Raw genomic sequence first — 20592 nt, forward strand, 5'->3', positions numbered from 1 at the left:
CCCTGATCTGTTCAACTTTAGACGGCTTCAACATAGTTTATAAATACTTGTAGCATAGCTTTTTATTGCTTTGGCCACTTTCCATGACAGACAGAAAATCCTTTTTCAATGGAATCTAATTTTCATTGCGCTTCCCCTTCTGGTAGAGCTGTGAAGATGCAATTGAGGAAACAACCTCACTTGTGCCACAATACTTTCATAAAAAAGTTGGTTAACGGGGAGGTTTCACACCGAATTTTGCTACTACATGGCTCCTGATCAAAAGGACATATCTATTCTTTGCCCAGGTAGTCGAATTTCTAATAAATCGGAGCCGTGTTGAACTCAACTAGCACAGTATGTAAAAGCATCCTTGCGCCTATTTTACAACAAATGTTATGATTGACATTCTTCACTGTCCACATGTTCACTGTCTTCTAGATTGCCTTGGAAGCAGCCAAAGCTCTGGATGATAAGAACTGTTGGGAGAAGCTGGGAGAGGTTGCCCTCTTGCAGGGAAACCACCAGATTGTGGAGATGTGCTATCAGCGCACCAAGAACTTTGACAAGCTATCCTTCCTGTACCTCATCACAGGCAACCTTGAAAAGCTGCGCAAGATGATGAAGATTGGTGAGTTCGTCCAAAATCAATGTATATAATTACTCTATATTTGTAGGCTTCGGTGTTTCAAAGTATTTCATTTTAGTAATTTAGATTGCTGACCATTGCTTCTGTTTTGGTCTAGCTGAGATTCGGAAAGATATGAGTGGACACTATCAGAATGCACTGTACCTTGGAGATGTGGTCGAGCGTGTGCGAATCCTCAAAAACTGCGGGCAGAGTAAGTAGTATATGCTCTCAAATCTAATCTGGCAAAAGTTCTTGCTTTTCTATCTTTTGTTATTTTTGTAATGTCCTCTATTTTTATTGTTTTTCCTACTCTCCCAGTACAGTATTGTCAGAGAAAATTAGCTCTTTAAATCCAGAAAAATGGATTGAGATATTCCCAAAAATGGAAAACATTAAAAACGGCAACCAAAATCCTCAGATTTGCCAATTTGAACTGAGAGCTTTTTTAACTCTTGCATACAACCAAGTAGAACTTGGCCTCAGTACATTAACCAAAGTTGATAACTGAAGCTTCTTTTAGTCCCATAGCAACTGTGTACCCATTCTTAATCTTTCATTGCACCTCTAGTTATTTTGGAATTAATGTGATTCTTTGATCTCTCAAATTGTTCAATGACTTGGTTTTCATAAACCGTACATTAAAAAGCAAGCCTTTCTGATCATTTACTCATTTCGGTTTCTATTGTGCCTAGATGTCTGATGCCAATAAAGGTAAAGCGCACAAAGCTTTAGGCAACACTTCTTGACCTCTCAATTTTTTTTACAAACTTTCTACCCTATCATTTTGTGCCAGTACAGAAATCACCATCAAAGTGCCACTCATTTTTTTTCTTCTTTTTGAAAGAGCCAGTCCATTTCAACTGGTATACCATGCCCTTCCTGCAGATGAGCACAAGGAAGCCCAGATAGTTTTACCATTATTTGACCTTAAGGGTGAAATGTAGTTTGAGTCCCTATATGCGAAAAGCATGACATCCATGTTTGGACATACCCCTTACTTGGGTTCACTTGGACCAATAAGAAGTAATAATTAAAAATTCGTGAGCCAAAACATCTTAACCTCTTGAGTTCCTTGGGGCAACGTTTGTGGCAGCCATACTAATTAATGTATTTTTTTTGTATCACATAATTCTGCAGTGTTTATTTAACAGATTTCACTGTGTTTTGCATGATGAAATGGTTGTGCTAATAGTTCTGCACCTCTTGTTGGCTAAACCGATGGATCACTGCCTCTAATAATGCTTGACCCTGCAGATGTCTTTAGCACGTTGTCTCCAAATGCTTAGTTTGACTGTTGTTTATTTGTGTCTTATATTTGTCATTTGACAGTCACTGGTGCATGTATTTCTTTATAGAGTCTCTGGCCTTTCTCACTGCTGCGACTCATGGTTTGGACGAAGAAGCAGAGAGTCTAAAGGAGACATTTGATCCCGAGAAGGAAACAGTAAGTGTGCATCAAAGCATTTCTTAAATTGCAGAAAATATATATTTTTTTAAACGTTGTTTTTTATTTTTAACTCCCATAGCTTAGATTCGTAAACTTTATTCACTAACTTACTACACAGTGCAGGGTACATTGCTCCTTGGCTTATTTCACTTTCAGCTTGAGGATGCAAGGTTTGTGTGCTTGCAGGAACCCTCTTAACCATGTCAGACACAATTGTACAATCCAGCTTTCTTTCTGCCCCTTCGTACGTTCGAATCTTGCATTGTCCAGATATTTGCATGACCATCCTGGGAAAAAAAAAATGGGGAACCAACTTTAATATCTTTTTGTGCATTCAAGAGGATGAGGTTATGCATTTAGTGTTTTGGCAGTCAGGCAGGCCTCAGAATATTCCATGAATAAACATTATTTTGGTACCGTTTTAGCCTCCCTACTAGAGTTTGCAGTTTTCTTTTTTAGATACATTTCGAAAAAGATGCAGAGTGGGTTTGCAGGCAGAGTTCCAGTGAGCAACGATTTCCTTGGGGAGGTCTTATAGTCTCTCTTGAACTGAGTAACGGCATTCCCCTCATCACGTGCACATCTGCCTAAAAATGGGTGCCAAGGCTGGGTGACCAATACTTCACCAATCCTTTTGTTTCGATTCTATATCCATTCTTGTACAATCACCTTTATGTGGTTAAAAACATTTTCTGGTTGTGGTTATCAAAGCCAAAGTATATTTGTTTAGAAAAAAAAATCTTTATTTGCTACGTATTAAAAGTAAAACAGGTTTTCTTACCTTTCCAAAGTCCACCTCAGCACTAAGAAGCACACAGAGTTCTATTAAATCATTGTTTTGTACTATAATTTTTATTCAAGCATATGGTTGCCAAGTTAAGCAACAAAAATCTTTTCTACTTTTTTCATTTTTGTTCATCAGACAGGTTTCTCCGAGCTTGTCAAGACCAGGCCTGGTTGTGTTTTTCAATGCTTACTATTCAAATGGTTAACCACCACAGGGGCAGCCCTAACTACCTGAACCAGGGGCAATCAATATTTAATCCAAACAGTGGTTCAAAGTGTTTGAGAAATTACAAAAGCACAAACCAATGTCAACAACAAGCAATAAAGGCAAAGAATGTATACATCAGTGCACACTTAGAAGTGAAAAAATGGAGAAACGGCCCATAAAGGAGAAATCTAGAAAAACATACAAAATGTATTCAATAAAAATATATAATATAATAGAACTCAGAGGTGTAAGCTGGTACATATAACATTTGATGAACATACAAAACCAGACAGGTGGTAGACAAAAAGAGGTTACATAGAAGGAGTTTCAGAATAGCACTGAAACTACAACAAACAAAACAATGGGTCCTCCATTAATTGTGGCCACAATTGCGTCGACAACGTTTCGACCTTTGTTATTAATACACGGTCATCTTCAGGACATAAAATTTAACTGAGCGTCTCAACCGACCATTTCCAATCCCACGAAGGAGAGCAAGCTTAGCCATAGCAATTGCATACTTGATAGCGAAGTTACTGATATCAAAAGTCACATAAAAATATGAGGTTTTTTTTCTAAATTGATTTTCTGATTTATTCTTGAGTCTCATTTATTGTCTCTGCTTAGCACTACTCTGATAAGCCTAACTGCGCCCCCACACTACCAGAAAAGAGCATTTTTTTAAAAACAATTTGTGCCTCTAAAAAACAAATTTGGGTTTGCCTGGACACTCTACAGTGTACCTCTTATTGGTCCACTAAATAAAGAACCAGCTTACTATATTAGTCAACTGTACATGCAACCTAGTAGTAGCTCTGTGTAGGAAGCTGGCTTTTTATGTAGTGTAACAAAAAAAGGTGCACCATGTAGAAAGTCCAGACAACCCTTAGTGGCTTACAGGGCTTAAATGAATAATCCCAAATGCTCTTTAGGGTAGTGTGGGCAAGCAGATTAGGCTTATTGGAGGGTAGTGCTAAGCATTTGTTGAACACAGAGTCAATTAATGAAACACACTTTTTATATATTGTTCGACACCAAGATTATCAGAATCAGGTAAGTACTTTAGATGTTATTAAGTTTTACAGTAGAACTTGACAGCTGTCAGATTTGAGGCATGAGCCTCGAATGCGGTCATGTTATCCTATGGGAGAAAAATACACTGGGTAGGTACACTTACAGGACTGTTCTCCTGCACCTAAGGTATGTAGCCGCCAAGGTCCAAGAAAGCACCAAGAGTTTAAGCCCTAGGATGTCCGGGTGCAGAAATGCTTTCAGCTGTGGTAGCCTCAAACACTAGCTGCAAGGGGTACTGGGGGGACCAGTCCGGCAGAACCCAAGGGACTCTGCGCGAGGGTCTCAGGTCCACAGAGACACCGTTGGTTTACATGAGCCCGGGCTGGGGAGCTCGGTGCAGAGTTGTTTTGTCTGGCGTGTCAATGAGTTTGAAGCTGTCACAGTTCTCGGTGTTTCCTCATAAGAGGGAAAAGAAACTCAGGAGGGCCACTCTCTGTGTGGTGGTGTTCCAGCTGAACACAAACAATCCTTGGTGCTTGCAGCTGGCCTGGTACCTCTGGTATTGGTGCAGGGATGATCCTGGGGGTCCTGGCATGTCCAAACTAGGTAAGGAAACGGTTTTGACCCTCTGGAGCACAAAGACCATGCGGGGGTTCTGCTCCCTCAGCTACCCGGGAGTGGGTGGTCGATCGAACGGTGTACCGTGCAGCTACAGTAGTTGCCTGCTGGTGCAGAGGAGTGGCTCCTCCACTCCAAGAGAGATGTTGCTGAGTCAAGGATGTACTGGGCAGTCCTCCAATGGTTTAGGGAGGCTGTTCCACTTCTGGAGGAGCCAACGTCTTCAGCTCTTTTGTCCTTCTTGTCCTTTCAGGCAGATGAGTCCAAGTTCTTAGTGTCGGTGGGCCACCTAAATACTAGATTTAGTGGTGTTAAAGGGAGTGAAGGGTAGCAGCCAGTGCGCTACTTACCCCTGAGGTCACTACACCCACATAACACTGTCCCAGAGTTTCTAATTCCACCAAAAACAAGATGGTGGAACTCTTCTTTTGTGGAGCAAATCAGGTAGCCCATTCTAGGGGTGTGAGTAGCAAGGAGGTGCAACACGCCTCTTGCATACCTAATTTCCTGCCTTTCCTGGTGCCAAAGGGACCTAATGGCCGGGGGTGGCATCTCCCAGTTCTGCGGGCAGCCATGGTTGCATATCAAAGGCAGCAAGCAGGGGCTTTGATGCCCCTGGCCTTGATATGCTAAATCAAACTTGCCATCCTGTTGGAAGAGATATGAACACCTTCCACAATAAATCTAGTACTGGCAACAGTACACATTTATTACGACAAGGTGTTTGATACCAAACACCATAGGTTTCAGTAAAGCTATCATCTATCTGGGAAACTAGTAATGACCTGTGCCCAATATATATACTTAAAATGGCTTCCCTGTTCACTTGTGCAGTCTAGTAATTAAACTAAACAGGACAGGGGCGCTCATGCAGGTATGTCCTCACATGTAATATAATGCACCCTGCCTTAGGGTACAAGGCATGCTGTAGGGTGACTTGCATGTATTATATTGGACGTAGTTTCAGCGAGCGGACTCACCTGGAGGCGGCTGGTGCTGCAATCCCTTGTGCTGACGGACTTGCCTTGCCCTGCGCCAAGACTCGCCGCACCCGCTTCGTGGGTGCCGCTTCGCGGGTGCTGCTTCGCGGTGCTCTGAGTGTGTGGAGGGGCCGCTGAGGAACCTGTGTGAACCGTGGACGTGAACACCAACTGTAGGGGAGGAGCGCAGCAGGGACTCGCTTGACCAGGAGTCCCTGCACGGCGTTCAACTGCTTGCCGGCGCACCCTGCTAGCTCCGCCCACGGCCTGGAAAACTGCAAAAAAGCCCCCGTGACACGGGAATCCACGGGATCCCTTGGACGTAGTTTCAGCGAGCAGACTCACCTGGAGGCGGCTGGTGCTGCAATCCCATGTGCTGACTGACTTGCCTTGCCCTGCGCCAAGACTAGCCGCACCCGCTTCGCGGGTGCGGTGCCGCTTCGTGGTGCTCTGAGTGTGTGGAGGGGCCGCTGAGGAACCTGTGTGACCCGTGGGCGTGAACACCAACTGTAGGGGAGGAGCGCAGCAGGGACTCGCTTGACCAGGAGTCCCTGCACGGCGTTCAACTGCTTGCCGGCGCACCCTGCTAGCTCCACCCACGGCCTGTCACGCGACCTACAAATCTGACCTCACCCCCGCCGAGCGGGACGCCTGGCGAAGCCCGGGCAAAGGGCCGTCTGTGGCCGTCCGGGGCTGGCCAAGGCTGGGCTGGGCCACCCCCCCTGACTGGTTGATTGTGGTTGTATGTGTTCGAGGCATGTGGGCTGCTGAATTCATATCTATTGCATAGATCGCCGCCTAGTGTTGGGTCCGGATGATTGCACATTGTTGTCCTGGAAGAGTCTTCGAAGTATCACGAGATAGGTGGCTCCTCCCCTGGACTACAGTGCGCATGGGCATCGACTCCATCCCCAGATTGTTTTTTTCCGCCATTGAGTTCAGATGCATATTTGATCACTCAAGTTCGGATTCGATAAAAACTTTCCTTCAGCCCAAAGGCTTTTCCTATATCGTTGGTATTGTCTTGCGTTCGGTGCCCAGCTCTGTTCCGGCTCAGTTCCCGAGTTGGACATCCAGAGGAGTCGCGTGGCTCTTCGGTGCTCAAGGCCAAGTCAACGCAACAAGCCTTATTCGACGACACATCATGGAACGGAGCCCGTTCAAGAGGTGCCCCGTGTGCAACTCCAAGTATCCCCACATCGTCGTCCACCCGGTGTGCAACAAGTGCCTGTCGCTGGATCACGATGAAGCCAACTGTATGGCTTGTTCTCGTTTTCGCTCTAAGAAGACGATTCGACTTCGGCGCGTGGCGCGCCAGGAGGCCCAGCAGACGGCACCTGACCCGGTGAACATTTTCGATACCGAGGGAGAAGAAGCAGACGAGCAGGAAGTTCGAGAGCCGATTTCCACTCCAGCTGCAGAGATCGACTCCAACTACGACGCAGACGTAGAAATGCTCGATACAGAAGACGTCGTCGACGAGGTAGGAGACGACGATGTGGCCTATGGGGCCACGGAAGATCGCTCAGGCGAAGAGCTATGTCCCGTTCGGACAATAACTAAGGCTCAGGTCGAGGGATCGCCACATGGCCTTACCCAAGATCTTGCACCTAGATCCACGGTCTCGCCTCGGGGCCCGGCTACGGACACTTCTGCGGAGCCGCCATTAGTCAAATCGAAACCGAAAGGGAAAGCTTCGGTCTCGACAGACACTTGAACGTAGCCGCCATTAGTCAAATCGAAACCGAAAGTCAAAGCTTCGGTCTCGACAAAACCGACGGTGATAGAGGCGCCGTCGAAGCAGAAAGCGCCTGTCGCCTTGGTCGGCTCCACGTCTTCGGACCTGTCGGTGCAGACAAAGCCAAAGAAGGTTGTTGAACGGGTGAAGTCGCTCAAGGGCGTCGAGCCGAAGGCTGGGGCACCGAAAGAGATTGTCAAGGCCGCCGACCCGCAGCCGTCGACTCTGAAGGCCGTCGACACAGACAAAGGACTCGGAGCTCCGAAAGCTGTTGATCCTCCACCTCGGCCGGACAAGGCCAAAAGTACTGCAACCTCGAGTCCGCACATAGTAGTGGCTCGAGAGCACCTGTTGGCTCGACGACGCCGTCCGCGTCCTTCACGAAGCAGGTGTCTGACTCGTTGCAGCGCATCAAGGACCAGGCTTCCGCGGTTGATCCGAAGGATACTTACACCCCGAAGCCTGCCGCCAAACCGCAAAAGTCGACGGCGCCGATTCAGTTCACGCTGCCGCCAAAAGTGGCGCCGAAGGCGTTCGCGCCCCGGAATGTCGTCGAGGCGTCCATAAAGGTATCCACGGGCCGAAGCCTACCCCTGCAGTTGTAGGCACAAGGCATCGACAACCCCTACTGGAGGAGCAGTCGGAACAATTTATCGACGCCGACACCGGTAAACTTTCCATCTACAAGCGAAAGATCACACCGGCACAGCCTATGGAGTCCTACACAATTCCTTTAAAGAAGAAAAAGGATTCCACAGATTCCCCAGTTCTTGTTGAACTGATTAATCCACGTGCTCAGGACACTGCTCCACTCTCGCCCAATTACTCTGATGTGGAGGCTGGGGAAGGTGACTATGATGAATATAGCTACCCTGCCGACACTGATCCTGAAGATCAGCATGACACATGGGCAGATGCTGCGGACCCAGGGAATCCACAAACTGCCCCGGACACTCATGTGTATACTGTCAAAACCTCCCCTACTGAGGATTCTGCTGGATTTAATGCGCTTATTGAGAGGGCAGCCAAGAATCATGACGTTCAGCTTCATGCTGACCCTATTGAAGTAGACTTTCTGTTTGAGACCTTTTCCACCTCTGAAAAGACCGTAAAGACTCTGCCAATGCTGAAGGGTGTCTTAAAACATGCTGCAGACATTTTTAAAGAACACACACGTGCCAGGGTTATAAACCCCAGAATTGAAAATAAGTACAAGCCAGCTCCTGGCGACCCTACCTACATCAAGGGCCAGTTGCCGTTGGACTTTCTAGTTGTTTCTAATGCCCGGAAGAGGGCAAATTCACAAACTACTGGTGATGCTCCTCCCCCTGACAAGGAATCTAAGGTGCTAGAAGCATCAGGGAAGAGGGTGGTGGCTCAAGCGGCCAATATCTGGCGCATTTCTAACACGCAGGCACTCTTGGCCAGATATGACAGGGCACATTATGATACACTTGAAACCCTGTTACAACACTTGCCAGACGAATATAAGGAGGCAGCAGAGATGCTCATTCAGGAAGGGAAGCTCATCTCAAATGCTTCTATTAAGTGTGCACTGGACGCAGCGGACACCGCGGCCAGGGCCATTAACACAAGTGTAATGTTGCGGCGTCAGGCCTGGCTCAGAATCTCCGGGTTCAAGCCGGAGATACAAACCACCATCCTAAATCAGCCTGTAAACCCTGATCACTTATTTGGACCTGAGGTGGACACCACCCTGGAAAAAATCAAAAAAGACACCGAGACTGCAAAGTCTATGGGGGCTCTCCAGTCCCAGCAGTTCAGGGGTAGTACTTTTCGTCGCTCAAGTAATAGGTGTTTCCAGAGGCCAGATGTCCCAGCAAACACAGTACACTAAAAGTGGTGCACAAACCTCATACAACAAACAGAGTAGAGGTGGCTATCGCGGAAACAGCGCCAAGGGCAGAGGTCGTGGAAACAACAGCTCCCGATCCTCCGCCGCGAACAAACAGTGACGCCTTGTCACTGCCCCCCGACCATACCACACCAGTCGGGGGGAGACTCCAACAGTTCCTGCCAGTCTGGAAATCCATCACCACAGACAGGTGGGTCAGAACGCTTATCCAGTACGGTTATTGTCTTAAGTTAACATCCACTCCACCCAACATACCCCTAAAACACCGTCCTATGTCCACAGAGCATTTGCACTTATTGCAGCAAGAGGTACTCGTCATGCTGCAAAAAGGGGCAATCTAGCTCGTACCAGTGGAACAAAGAGGCACAGGAGTGTACTATCAGAACACTTTCATATGCTCACACTGCAGCAGGTTCTTCCGTTGCTCAATCAGGGGGGATTTCCTCGCAACATTAGATCTAAAGGATGCATATTTTCACATTCCGCTACATCCGTCACACAGAAAATACCTCAGATTCACCATTCAGAATCAGCATTACCAATTCAAGGTCCTCCCTTTCGGAGTGACTACAGCGCCCAGGGTGTTCACAAAGTGCCTAGCGACAGTGGCTGCGCACCTCCGGAGACAAAATGTTCACGTCTACCCTTATTTGGACGACTGGCTTGTTCAAGCAAAGTCAGCCCAGCAGTGCGCTGCCAACATGTCCCACACCATTCACCTTCTTCACGATCTGGGATTCTCGCTGAATTACCCAAAGTCGCACCTTCAGCCTGCCCATGTGCGGCAGTATCTAGGTGCAACGATAAACACTCTGGCAGCCACAGCACAGCCAAATTCTGTCAGGATCAACAGCATTCAATTGCTGATACAGAAATTCAGACCACACCACTCGCTCCCCGCACGAGTGTTCATGCAGTTGATAGGCATGATGGCCTCCTGCATCTTCATAGTCCCGCATGCGAGACTACATATGCGTCCGCTTCAGGAGTGCTTAGCACGTCAGTGGAATCAGGCTCACAGACAGTTAAGAGACCTAGTGTTGGTGACCGGTCGTGCATACAACTCTCTGCATTGGTGGAATCCACACAACCTTTGCAAGGGCCGACCGTTCCAAGAGCCTGTGCCACAGATCATCCAAACGACGGACGCATCTCTCCTGGGTTGGGGAGCTCATGTACTCCACTACACAGTGCAGGGACTATGGACCACGCAGCAAAAGAAGATGCACATCAACCACCTAGCGCTGATGGCAATCTTCATGGCAATGAAGGCATTCAAGGTACATCTGTGCAACAAGGTCGTGTTGATCCGGACGGACAACATGACGGCCATGTACTAAATTCAAAAGCAGGGAGGTACACACTCTCCACAGTTGTCTCATCTGGCTCAGAGCATGTGGAAGTGGGCCATACAGAGGAACATCTTCCTCATGGCGGAACACCTCCCCGGCAAGGACAATCAGATGGCGGATCTGCTCAGCAGGTACAGCCACCAAATGCACGAGTGGGAGATACATCCATCAGTACTCCGCCCATACTTCCAGCAGTGGTGTCATCCAGAGATAGACCTGTTCGCCACAAGGGAAAACGCCAAATGCCAAAGCTTTGCCGCCAGGTTCCTGCACCCACAGTCGCAGGGCAATGCGATATGGATGAACTGGTCAGGCAAATTTGCGTACGCTTTTCCCCCAGCACCTCGAATACCGCTGGTGGCACGAAAGCTAAAGCAACACTCGATGACGCTCATCCTGGTTGCTCCAACGTGGGCACGCCAACCATGGTACACCACGTTTCTAGAACTTTCCGTGGTACCGCATCAAAGGCTGCACCTCACGCCCAGACTTTTGACGCAGAGCCACGGCGACATTCAGCACCCAGATCCGCAACAGCTCAACCTGGCGATCTGGCTCCTGAGGTCTTAGAGTTTGGCTACCTCAACTTGCCTCCTGACTGCATGGATATCATACGGGAGGCAAGAAAGCCCACCACCAGAGCATGCTACGCAGCAAAATGGAAGCGGTTTGTCATTTATTGCGTAGACCACAACATTGACCCGCTTGACGCGTCCACGCACAACATCATTTGTTATCTGTTACATCTTTACAAATGCAATCTGGCATATGCTTCCATTCGAATACATTTATCCGCCATAGCGGCTTATCTCCAAAACAGGCAGCACCTCTCCCTTTTCAGAGTGCCTGCCATTAAAGCTTTTCTTGAGGGGCTCAAACGAGTCATTCCTCCCAGGACCCCGCCTGCTCCTGAATGGAATCTTAATGTGGTCCTCACCCGACTGATGGGTCCACCTTTTGAGCCTCTACATTCTTGCGAGATTCAGTTCTTAACATGGAAAGTGGCTTTCTTGATAGCCATTACGTCACTGCGACGTGTTAGTGAGCTCCAGGTGCTCACTGTACAGGAGCCATTCATACAAATTCACTCCAATCGGGTGGTGCTGCGCACTAACCCTAAATTTCTTCCAAAGGTGGTTTCGCAGTTCCATGTCAATCAGACTATTGAACTGCTTGTGTTCTTCCAAAATCCTGAGTCGGTGGCAGAAAGAATGCTCCACACTCTTGATGTCAAAAGGGCTTTGATGTACTACATTGATAGGACCAAAGATTTTAGGAAGACGAAACAACTTTTTGTTGCCTTTTCCGCACAACACAAGGGCAACCCCATTTCCAAAGCAGGTATAGCCAGGTGGATCGTTAAGTGTATTCAAATTTGCTATCACAAGGCTAAGCGCACTTTAACGATCCCCCCAAGAGCCCACTCCACCCGCAAGATGGGGCCTCCATGGCTTTCCTTGGAAATATCCCTTTAGAAGACATTTGTAGAGCAGCCACATGGTGTACCCCACACACATTTACAAAACACTACTGTGTAGATGTGCACTCCAAGCAGCTGTAGGGCAGGCTGTTCTAAAAACACTTTTTCAAACGTCTGCAGCTGGCACAGGCGGCCGCCGCTAATGGAGGGACTGCTATATATTCTATGCAATAGATATGTATTCAGCAGCCCACATGCCTCGAACTGAATATGCTACTTACCAGTATGCATCTGTTCTTGGCATGTAGGGCTGCTGACATTCATATCGCCCACCCTCCTCCCCGGCGCCTGTGGCGGCTTCAGAATTTACACTTACTCTTAGCATGGTCATCGCTCACACTGTTACACTCCATCTTCGCCACAATGGCTAAAAACAATCTGGGGATGGAGTCGATGCCCATGCGCACTGTAGTCCAGGGGAGGAGCCACCTATCTCGTAATACTTCGAAGACTCTTCCAGGACAACAATGTGCAATCATCCGGACCCAACATTAGGCGGCGATATATGCAATAGATATGAATGTCAGCAGCCCTACATGCCAAGAACAGATGCATACTGGTAAGTAGCATATTCATTAAGTAGCTAATCTTCGTTCCGCGTTGTTTTCCAGGAAGGAGGTGTTGCACTAGGCACAGTTTTCCTAGTTCGGAGTGCCCATGCCAATGTCAACCCGCTCGGGTAGAAGTTTGAGAGGGGGAGGAGGGGGAGGGTCCAGTTGTGTAATGGGTACAATGGATCAGTTTATTACCCGCATTGCCACTGTTATTGAGAAGGAAATCGCCATGACTGAGCGGCGTCTTTCCAAGGAACTTCTTGCTGGTAGACGGTCATCATTGGGTCAATTGGCTTTAGTTCCGTCCCCGGCGCGCCCAGTCGATCCCTTGGTGGCTGCCTTACCCCCTTCAGATCTCCCACGGGTTGCAGCTCTAAGGGCTATTTTGGACAGGCTGGAGAGCCTGACGGCCATAGTTCAGCTCAATGAAGATATCGCAGTATCAGATCCACTGGCTAGTGAGACCCCATCCCCTATGTCTCCTTCTGTTGTCTCTATTAGCCATGGGGTCCCCCCCCCTTCGCCAGTATTAGCATCGCTGGCTGTAAATAATCCAAACCTTAGTAAAAGAACTGCTAGCCCGCGTAGAGGAAGTCAAGCCAAACCCTACAAGAAACTCAGGAAGTTTAGTTCCAGGGTGTGTGGGACCTACAAGAGATCAGGGCAGGGTGTTGGTCGTTCCCAGGGCGATAAGGGGGATGAGGACCATGGCGCTCTAGTAGCAAAACAATTGCGTTGACCTGACGGTTGGTCCCGCTGAAGCCCTGTTACATGAACCCCTCTCCGAAGCCAACTTGGAGAAAATGAGGAATTCATTGCGGTCTCCAGTTTTGGAGAGAGTCAAGGGACTCGCAGAGCGGTTGGACAGGTTTGAGCAGGCAACCTTGGACAACTTTTTTTCTCTAAAATCCCTTATCAAACTACACTCAAGAATTAGGGAACATGGACAAGGGGTGAAATCTACAACCCGGGTGACACTATTATCACCACAAGACCCTACCAATGTTGTTGGGCCTGCACCCGGGGTGGCCGTGGCAAATGCTCCCGTTGTACAACCTGTGGTTTCCCCCGGAGCCGTCCGGAAGACAGGGTTGGCCACAGAGGACGGTACAGCGCGACCTAAGGTATCTAAGGCTAGCACTATTCCAACTAAAAGGATTGCACGGCCGAAGGATTCTGGTACCAGCTGTCGTGCCAATCCAAAAAATCCTGAAATTGGAAATGGGCCTGAGACAACTGATCCTAGAATAGGCAAAATGATGATAGTCCCCACGTCACAGCCAGGTATGGACCTTGAGGTTGGGCCAGTCCGCACTGTTAATTTACCCCCTGAGTGTCAGCCCTTTGTGGCAGTGCTTAATGGGGTGCCCATGCTCAAGCCAGGCAAACACGAGACCTATGCCGAACTTAGGAACAAAACAGTATTTTGGCTAAAGGGTAATAGACCCTTGCCAAACTACATGGGTGGTCGGGTCATCCACGTGAGGAGGATTAGTTGGATTGGCACTAGGCCAAAAGACATAAGGGGAGACTGCATTATAATCAATTTCGATAATCCAACAGTTGCTAGCCATGTGTGTAGTTTTCCCACGAGAGAGGGCAGTACAACCGGAGGTAGTGGAGGTATCGGCACGCACGACCTTAGCTACTTTAATCCTAGGAAAGCTCCCGCTAGGCCAGTCGGAGCCCCCATTTGGGAAGGATGGACAGGTAGGCAAGATTACCAATTTTCGCCACAAATAAGTCCGTTTTGCAATAACCCATGTCCATCGCCCAATTGGTCATGGCAGGGCTATTGACATGCTGCAGTTCAATTACCTGTGAATTCTCCTGCAACGCTTGGGGAGGTTGTTTGTGGTAGTCCTGGCATAGGAGGGGAAGGTGTGAGGCCGTCTACCTGCCATCTCTCACTCTCTGACTCTAACGCTGGTTCCCGGGCAGGGGAGAGATTTGACCATCTTGGTCCTGCTTTGCCGACTGTGGCGGTCCCTAGCGGGGAGGGCTTGGCCACGGGTGTGATGTCTGGTTCAAGGCATGTGGGCTGCTAAATTCATATCTGTAGCATAGATCGCCGCCTAGTGTTGGGTCCGGATGATTGCACATTGTTGTCCTGCAAGAGTCTTCGAAGTATCACGAGATAGGTGGCTCCTCCCCTGGACTACAGTGCGCATGGGCATCGACTCCATCCCCAGATTGTTTTTTTCCGCCATTGGGTTCGGATGTGATTTCGACGTCTCCTGTTCGGAATCGTAATAGTACTTTATCAAGGCCAAAAGGCCTTATTGGCACCGTCGGTATTGTTCGCGTTCGGTCCCGTCTATCTTCCAGCTCGTAGAGTCGGATATCCGGGGGGTCGTGAGACTCTACGGTGATCGGGGCCTAGTCGACGCAGCAAGACTTCGACGGCATGGAGCGGAGTCCATTCAAGAAATGTCCCGTGTGTGGATCCAAGTACCCACACATCGACGTCCATCCTGTGTGCAACAAGTGCCTGTCGCCGGACCACGACGAGGCCAACTGTATGGCCTGTTCCAGGTTTCGATCGAAAAAGACGATCAAGCTTCGGCGCGTGGCGCGCCTTGAGGCCCAGCGATCGGCTCCTGCACCGGTGGACATCTTTGACGACCCCGCGGAAGACGAGCAAGTGCGTCACCTGCAGATTTCCCCTACCACGGTGAAGGTAGAGTCCGAAGACAGAGCTGACGACCACAGTCCCGACATTCAAGAAATCGTCGAGAAGGTAGGGGATGACGACGAAGCTTATGGGGCCATGGAAGATAGCTCGGAGGAAGAGCTATGCCCCGTTCGTACTCTTACAAAGGCTCAGGTCAGGGGAACGCCACGCGGCCTTACCCACGACCATACACCTCGATCCACGGCCCCGCCTTCCGGCTCGGCTACGGACACCTCCGCGGAGCCGCCATTACTGAAAACGAAACCGAAACCCTCGGTACCGGTGAAAACAAAGATGGCCGACACGCCATCGAAACCGAAGACGTCCGCTCCGGTGCCGACGCCGTCTTCTTCGGGGGCCCCCAAAGAGGCGCAAGCTGCCGAACAGGCTAAGGTGCCGAAGGTGGTTAAGGAGCCAAGCTCGAAGAAGCTCACCGGGTCGGAGTCTACCAAGGGAGACAAGCCGACGCCCAAGAGGACTGCCGAGCCTGCATCGGGAAAGTCTGTCGCGCCGAAGACCAAGGGGCCCGTTGACGCGAAGTCGGTGAAGGCCGCAGAGCCGAGGTCTGGGGCCGTGACCCCTAAAGGAAAAACGATCGATCCGAAGCAATCGGCATCGACGTCTACGGTAGTGGACAGTGATCGAAGCGCACCAGTCACGAGTGCTCCACGACCGGACAAACACAAGTCAGCCACGCTCGGGTCTTCCCCGGGGGGCGGACCACGGACATCAGTCGGATCGACGAAACCGTCCGCTTCCTTTACGAAGCAGGTCTCGGACTCCCTCAAGCGCCTTAAGGACAAGGCTTCGGCATCGGAACCGAAGACGTTGCCGCCTAAGGTGGCGCCAAAGGCCTTTGCACCGCGGTCGGTGCCCAAGGACACAGTGTCGACGTCCACTCCACCAGCTGGGACCGTGGGTCCTCGACAACCTTTGGCTGAAGAACGGTCGGAGCATTTCATCGGTGCCGACACCGGCAAACTCACGCTATACAAGAGGAAGAGTCCTTTATCATTCCTCTGAAATGTAAAAAGCCTGCAGCAGCAGCCCAGTTCTGGTGGAGCAGATTCTTCCTCAGCATAGGCGGAGTGCAACACCTTCACCCACATACTCAGATGGGGATGGAGGGGACCAAGATGAGGAGTACAACTTCCCTGCTCATACAGAGCCTGATGAGCAGCAGGACTCATGGATGGATACTGGTGATCAAGGGGACCAGCAGTCGGTCCAGGATCCACAAGTCTATAACGTAAAGCCGTCCCCCACTGAGGACTCTGCGGCATTTAATGCCTTAATCAAAAGGGCAGCTTCAAACCATAAGGTGGAGATGCATGCTGACCCCGTGGAAGTGGACTTCCTTTTTGACACTTTCTCTACTGCTGAAAAAACTGTCAAGACTCTCCCAATGTTGAAAGGGGTCCTTAAGCATGCAGCAGACATTTTCAAGGAACCCACGAGATCCCGGGTGGTAAACCCACGCATTGAGAAGAAATACAGACCGGCACCTGGCGACCCCACTTACATACGGGGCCAGTTGCCTTTGGACTCTTTGGTGGTCTCAAATGCCCGCAAGATGGCAAACTCCCAAACAACGGGTGAAGCTCCTCCCCCAGACAAAGAGTCAAAAGTGCTGGAGGCATCTGGGAAGCGGGTAGCAGCTCAGGCGGCCAACATATGGTGCATCTCAAACACGCAAGCTCTGTTGGCCAGATACGATAGGGCGCACTACAACACCCTAGAGCAGCTGTTACAACACCTCCCAGACCAGTTTAAAGAGGGAGCTGAAATGCTTATTCAAGAGGGGAAGCTCAACTCCAACGCTGCTATAAAGTGTGCGCTAGATGTTGCGGACACAGCAGCGAGAGCAATCAACACTAGTGTGATGCTGAGACGCCAGGCATGGCTCCGCATCTCGGGATTCAAGCCGGAGATACAAACTACTATCCTCAATCAACCCGTTAATCCAGACCGGTTGTTTGGCCCAGAGGTGGACACCACCCTAGAGAAGATCAACAAAGATACCGAGACTGCCAAGTCCATTGGAGCTCTCCAGTCACAACAATTTAGAGGGAACACTTTTCGTCGCTCAGGCAATCGAGGTGTTAACAGAGGGCACATGTCGCAGCAGACGCCATTCAATAAAAGTGGCGCACAATCCTCCTACAGCAAGCAGGGCAGAGGTGGATACAGGGGAAACAGTGCCAAGGGTAGAGGCAGAGGTAACAACAGTTCCCGTTCCTCTGCCGCCAACAAACAGTGACTCCCTGTCACTGCCCCCCGACCATCCTACACCTGTCGGGGGGAGACTCCAACAGTTCCTGCCCGTCTGGAAGTCCATCACCACAGACAGGTGGGTCAGGAAACTTATCCAGTTCGGCTATTGTTTAGAACTGACGTCCACCCCACCACCCATGCCCCCAAAACACCGTCCTATGTCAGCAGAGCACTTGCACTTATTGCAGCAGGAGGTTCTAGTGATGCTGCAAAAAGGGGCAATAGAGCTCGTGCCGGTGGAGGAGGAAGGCACAGGGGTTTATTCCCTGTACTTCTTAATCCCAAAAAAGGACGGCTCGCTCATACCGTTTCTAGACCTACGCCCCTTAAACCAGTACATTCTTTCAGAACACTTCCACATGTTGACACTGCAGCAGGTTCTTCCCTTGTTACAACGGGGAGACTTCCTCGCAACCTTGGACCTCAAAGATGCTTACTTTCACATACCACTCCACCCCTCCCACAGAAAGTACCTCAGGTTCACCATCCAAAACAGGCATTACCAGTTCAAGGTACTCCCCTTCGAAGTGACCACTGCTCCCAGAGTGTTCACAAAATGTCTGGCGACAGTGGCGGCACACCTTCGGAGACAGAGTATACATGTCTACCCTTATCTGGACGACTGGCTCGTGCAGGCAAAGTCAGCCCAGCAGTGCGCCGCAGACATGTCCCACACCATTCACCTCCTTCACAGTCTAGGATTTACACTGAACTACCCGAAGTCACACCTTCAGCCAGCCCATGTGCGGCAGTATTTAGGCGCGACGATCAATACTCTGGCTGCCACAGCTCAGCCGAACCCAGCGCGGATCGACAACATCCAGACGCTGATCAAAAAGTTCAGACCACAACACTCACTCCCAGCGAGAGTGTTCATGCAGTTGATAGGCATGATGGCCTCCTGCATCTTCATAGTCCCGCACGCGAGACTCCATATGCGTCCGCTCCAAGAATGCTTAGCGCATCAGTGGACTCAGGCTCAAGGACAACTAAACGACCTAGTGTTGGTGACGGGTCGGGCATACAGCTCTCTGCATTGGTGGAATCTACACAACCTTTGCAAGGGCCGACCGTTCCAAGAGCCTGTGCCACAGATTACACTAACAACGGACGCGTCTCTCCTGGGATGGGGGGCTCATGTGCTCCACTAAAAGGTGCAGGGACTATGGACAGCGCAACAAAGAAAGATGCACATCAACTACTTGGAGCTGATGGCAATCTTCATGGCACTCAAGTCCTTCAAAGTACATCTGTGCAACAAAGTCGTGTTGATCCGGACGGACAACATGACAGCCATGTACTACATTCAAAAGCAGGGAGGTACGCACTCTCCACAGTTGTCTCATCTGGCTCAGAGCATGTGGAAGTGGGCCATTCAGAGGAACATCTTTCTCATGGCGGAACACCTCCCGGGCACGGACAATCAGATGGCGGATCTGCTCAGCAGGTACAGCCACCAGATGCACGAGTGGGAGTTACATCCATCAGTACTCCGCCCGTACTTCCAGCAGTGGGGTCATCCAGAGATAGACCTGTTTGCCACGGAGGGAAACGCAAAATGCCAAAGCTTTGCCGCCAGGTTCCCTCACCCACTATCGCAGGGCAATGCGATATGGATGAACTGGTCAGGCAGATTTGCGTATGCTTTTCCCCCAGCGCCTCTCATTCCGCTGGTGGCAAAAAAGCTCAAGCAACACTCGCTGACGCTCATCCTAGTTGCTCCAACGTGGGCGCGACAACCGTGGTGCACCACGTTCCTCGAACTCTCCGTGGTACCGCATCAAAGACTGCACCTCACACCCCGGCTCTTGACGCAGAACCGTGGCGACATTCAGCACCCGGATCCGCAGCAGCTCAATCTGGCGATCTGGCTCCTGAAGTCTTAGAGTTTGGCTACCTTGATTTGCCCCCTGAATGCATGGACATCATCCGGGAGGCAAGGAAGCCCACTACCAGAGCTTGCTATGCAGCAAAATGGAAGCGGTTTGTCATCTACTGTACAGAGCACGCTATCAACCCGCTCGATGCCTCCATTCCTAATATCATCTGCTATCTGTTGCATCTTTACAAATGCAATCTAGCATACGCTTCCATTAGGATACACTTTCCGCCATAGCGGCTTATCTCCAAAACAGGCAGCATCTCTCTGTCTTCAGGGTGCCTGCCATTAAAGCATTCCTGGAAGGGCGGAAGTGGGTCACCACTCCCAGGACCCCGCCAGCTCCTGTGTGGAACCTCAATATGGTGCTCACCAGATTGATGGGTCCCCCATTTGAACCTCTGCATTCATGTGAGCTTCAGTTCCTCACATGGAAAGTGGCTTTTCTCATTGCCATAATGTCTCTAAGACGTGTTAGTGAGCTACAGGCGCTCACCATCCAAGAGCCATTTATACAAATTCATTCAAACAGGGTGGTGCTGCGCACTAACCCCAAATTTCTCCCTAAGGTGGTGTCGCAGTTTCATGTCAATCAAACTATCGAACTGCCCGCATTCTTTCCCAACCCAGAAACGGTAGCAGAAAGGATGCTCCATACGCTTGATGTCAAAAGAGCGCTTATGTACTACATTGACAGAACACAACCTTTTAGAAAGACACAGCAACTCTTTGTTGCCTTCGCAGCCCAGCACAAAGGCAACCCCATTTCCAAAGCAGGAATAGCCAGGTGGATCGTTAAGTGTATTCAGATTTGCTATCAGAAGGCTAAGCGCACTTTAACGGTCCCCCCCAGGGCACACTCCACACGCAAGTTGGGGGCCTCCATGGCGTTCCTGGGTAACATTCCTTTGGAAGACATTTGTAGGGCAGCCACATGGTCTACACCACACATGTTTACCAAACATTACTGTGTAGATGTGCATTCCAAACAGCAGGCAGCTGTAGGACAGGCTGTTCTTAAAACACTTTTTCAAACTTCTGCAGCTGGCACGGGCGGCCGCCGTTAATGGAGGGACTGCTATGTATTCTATGCTACAGATAT

At 49.8% G+C, this 20592-nt stretch overlaps 1 protein-coding gene across 1 annotated transcript in view; it reads left to right on the forward strand.

Annotated features, from left to right (window-relative positions):
* COPA (coat protein complex I subunit alpha) overlaps positions 1-20592 on the forward strand; it is a 179637-nt gene that overhangs the window by 97659 nt on the left and 61386 nt on the right. Inside the window, exons 20-22 of the mRNA XM_078669499.1 lie at positions 421-610; positions 726-821; positions 1966-2054. Coding sequence (XP_078525625.1) covers positions 421-610; positions 726-821; positions 1966-2054 — 375 coding nt within the window. The remainder of the gene's footprint in view (positions 1-420; positions 611-725; positions 822-1965; positions 2055-20592) is intronic.

This window comes from Lissotriton helveticus, chromosome 12, assembly GCF_964261635.1.
Source record: "Lissotriton helveticus chromosome 12, aLisHel1.1, whole genome shotgun sequence".
In the NCBI taxonomy this organism is placed as follows: Eukaryota; Metazoa; Chordata; class Amphibia; order Caudata; family Salamandridae; genus Lissotriton; species Lissotriton helveticus.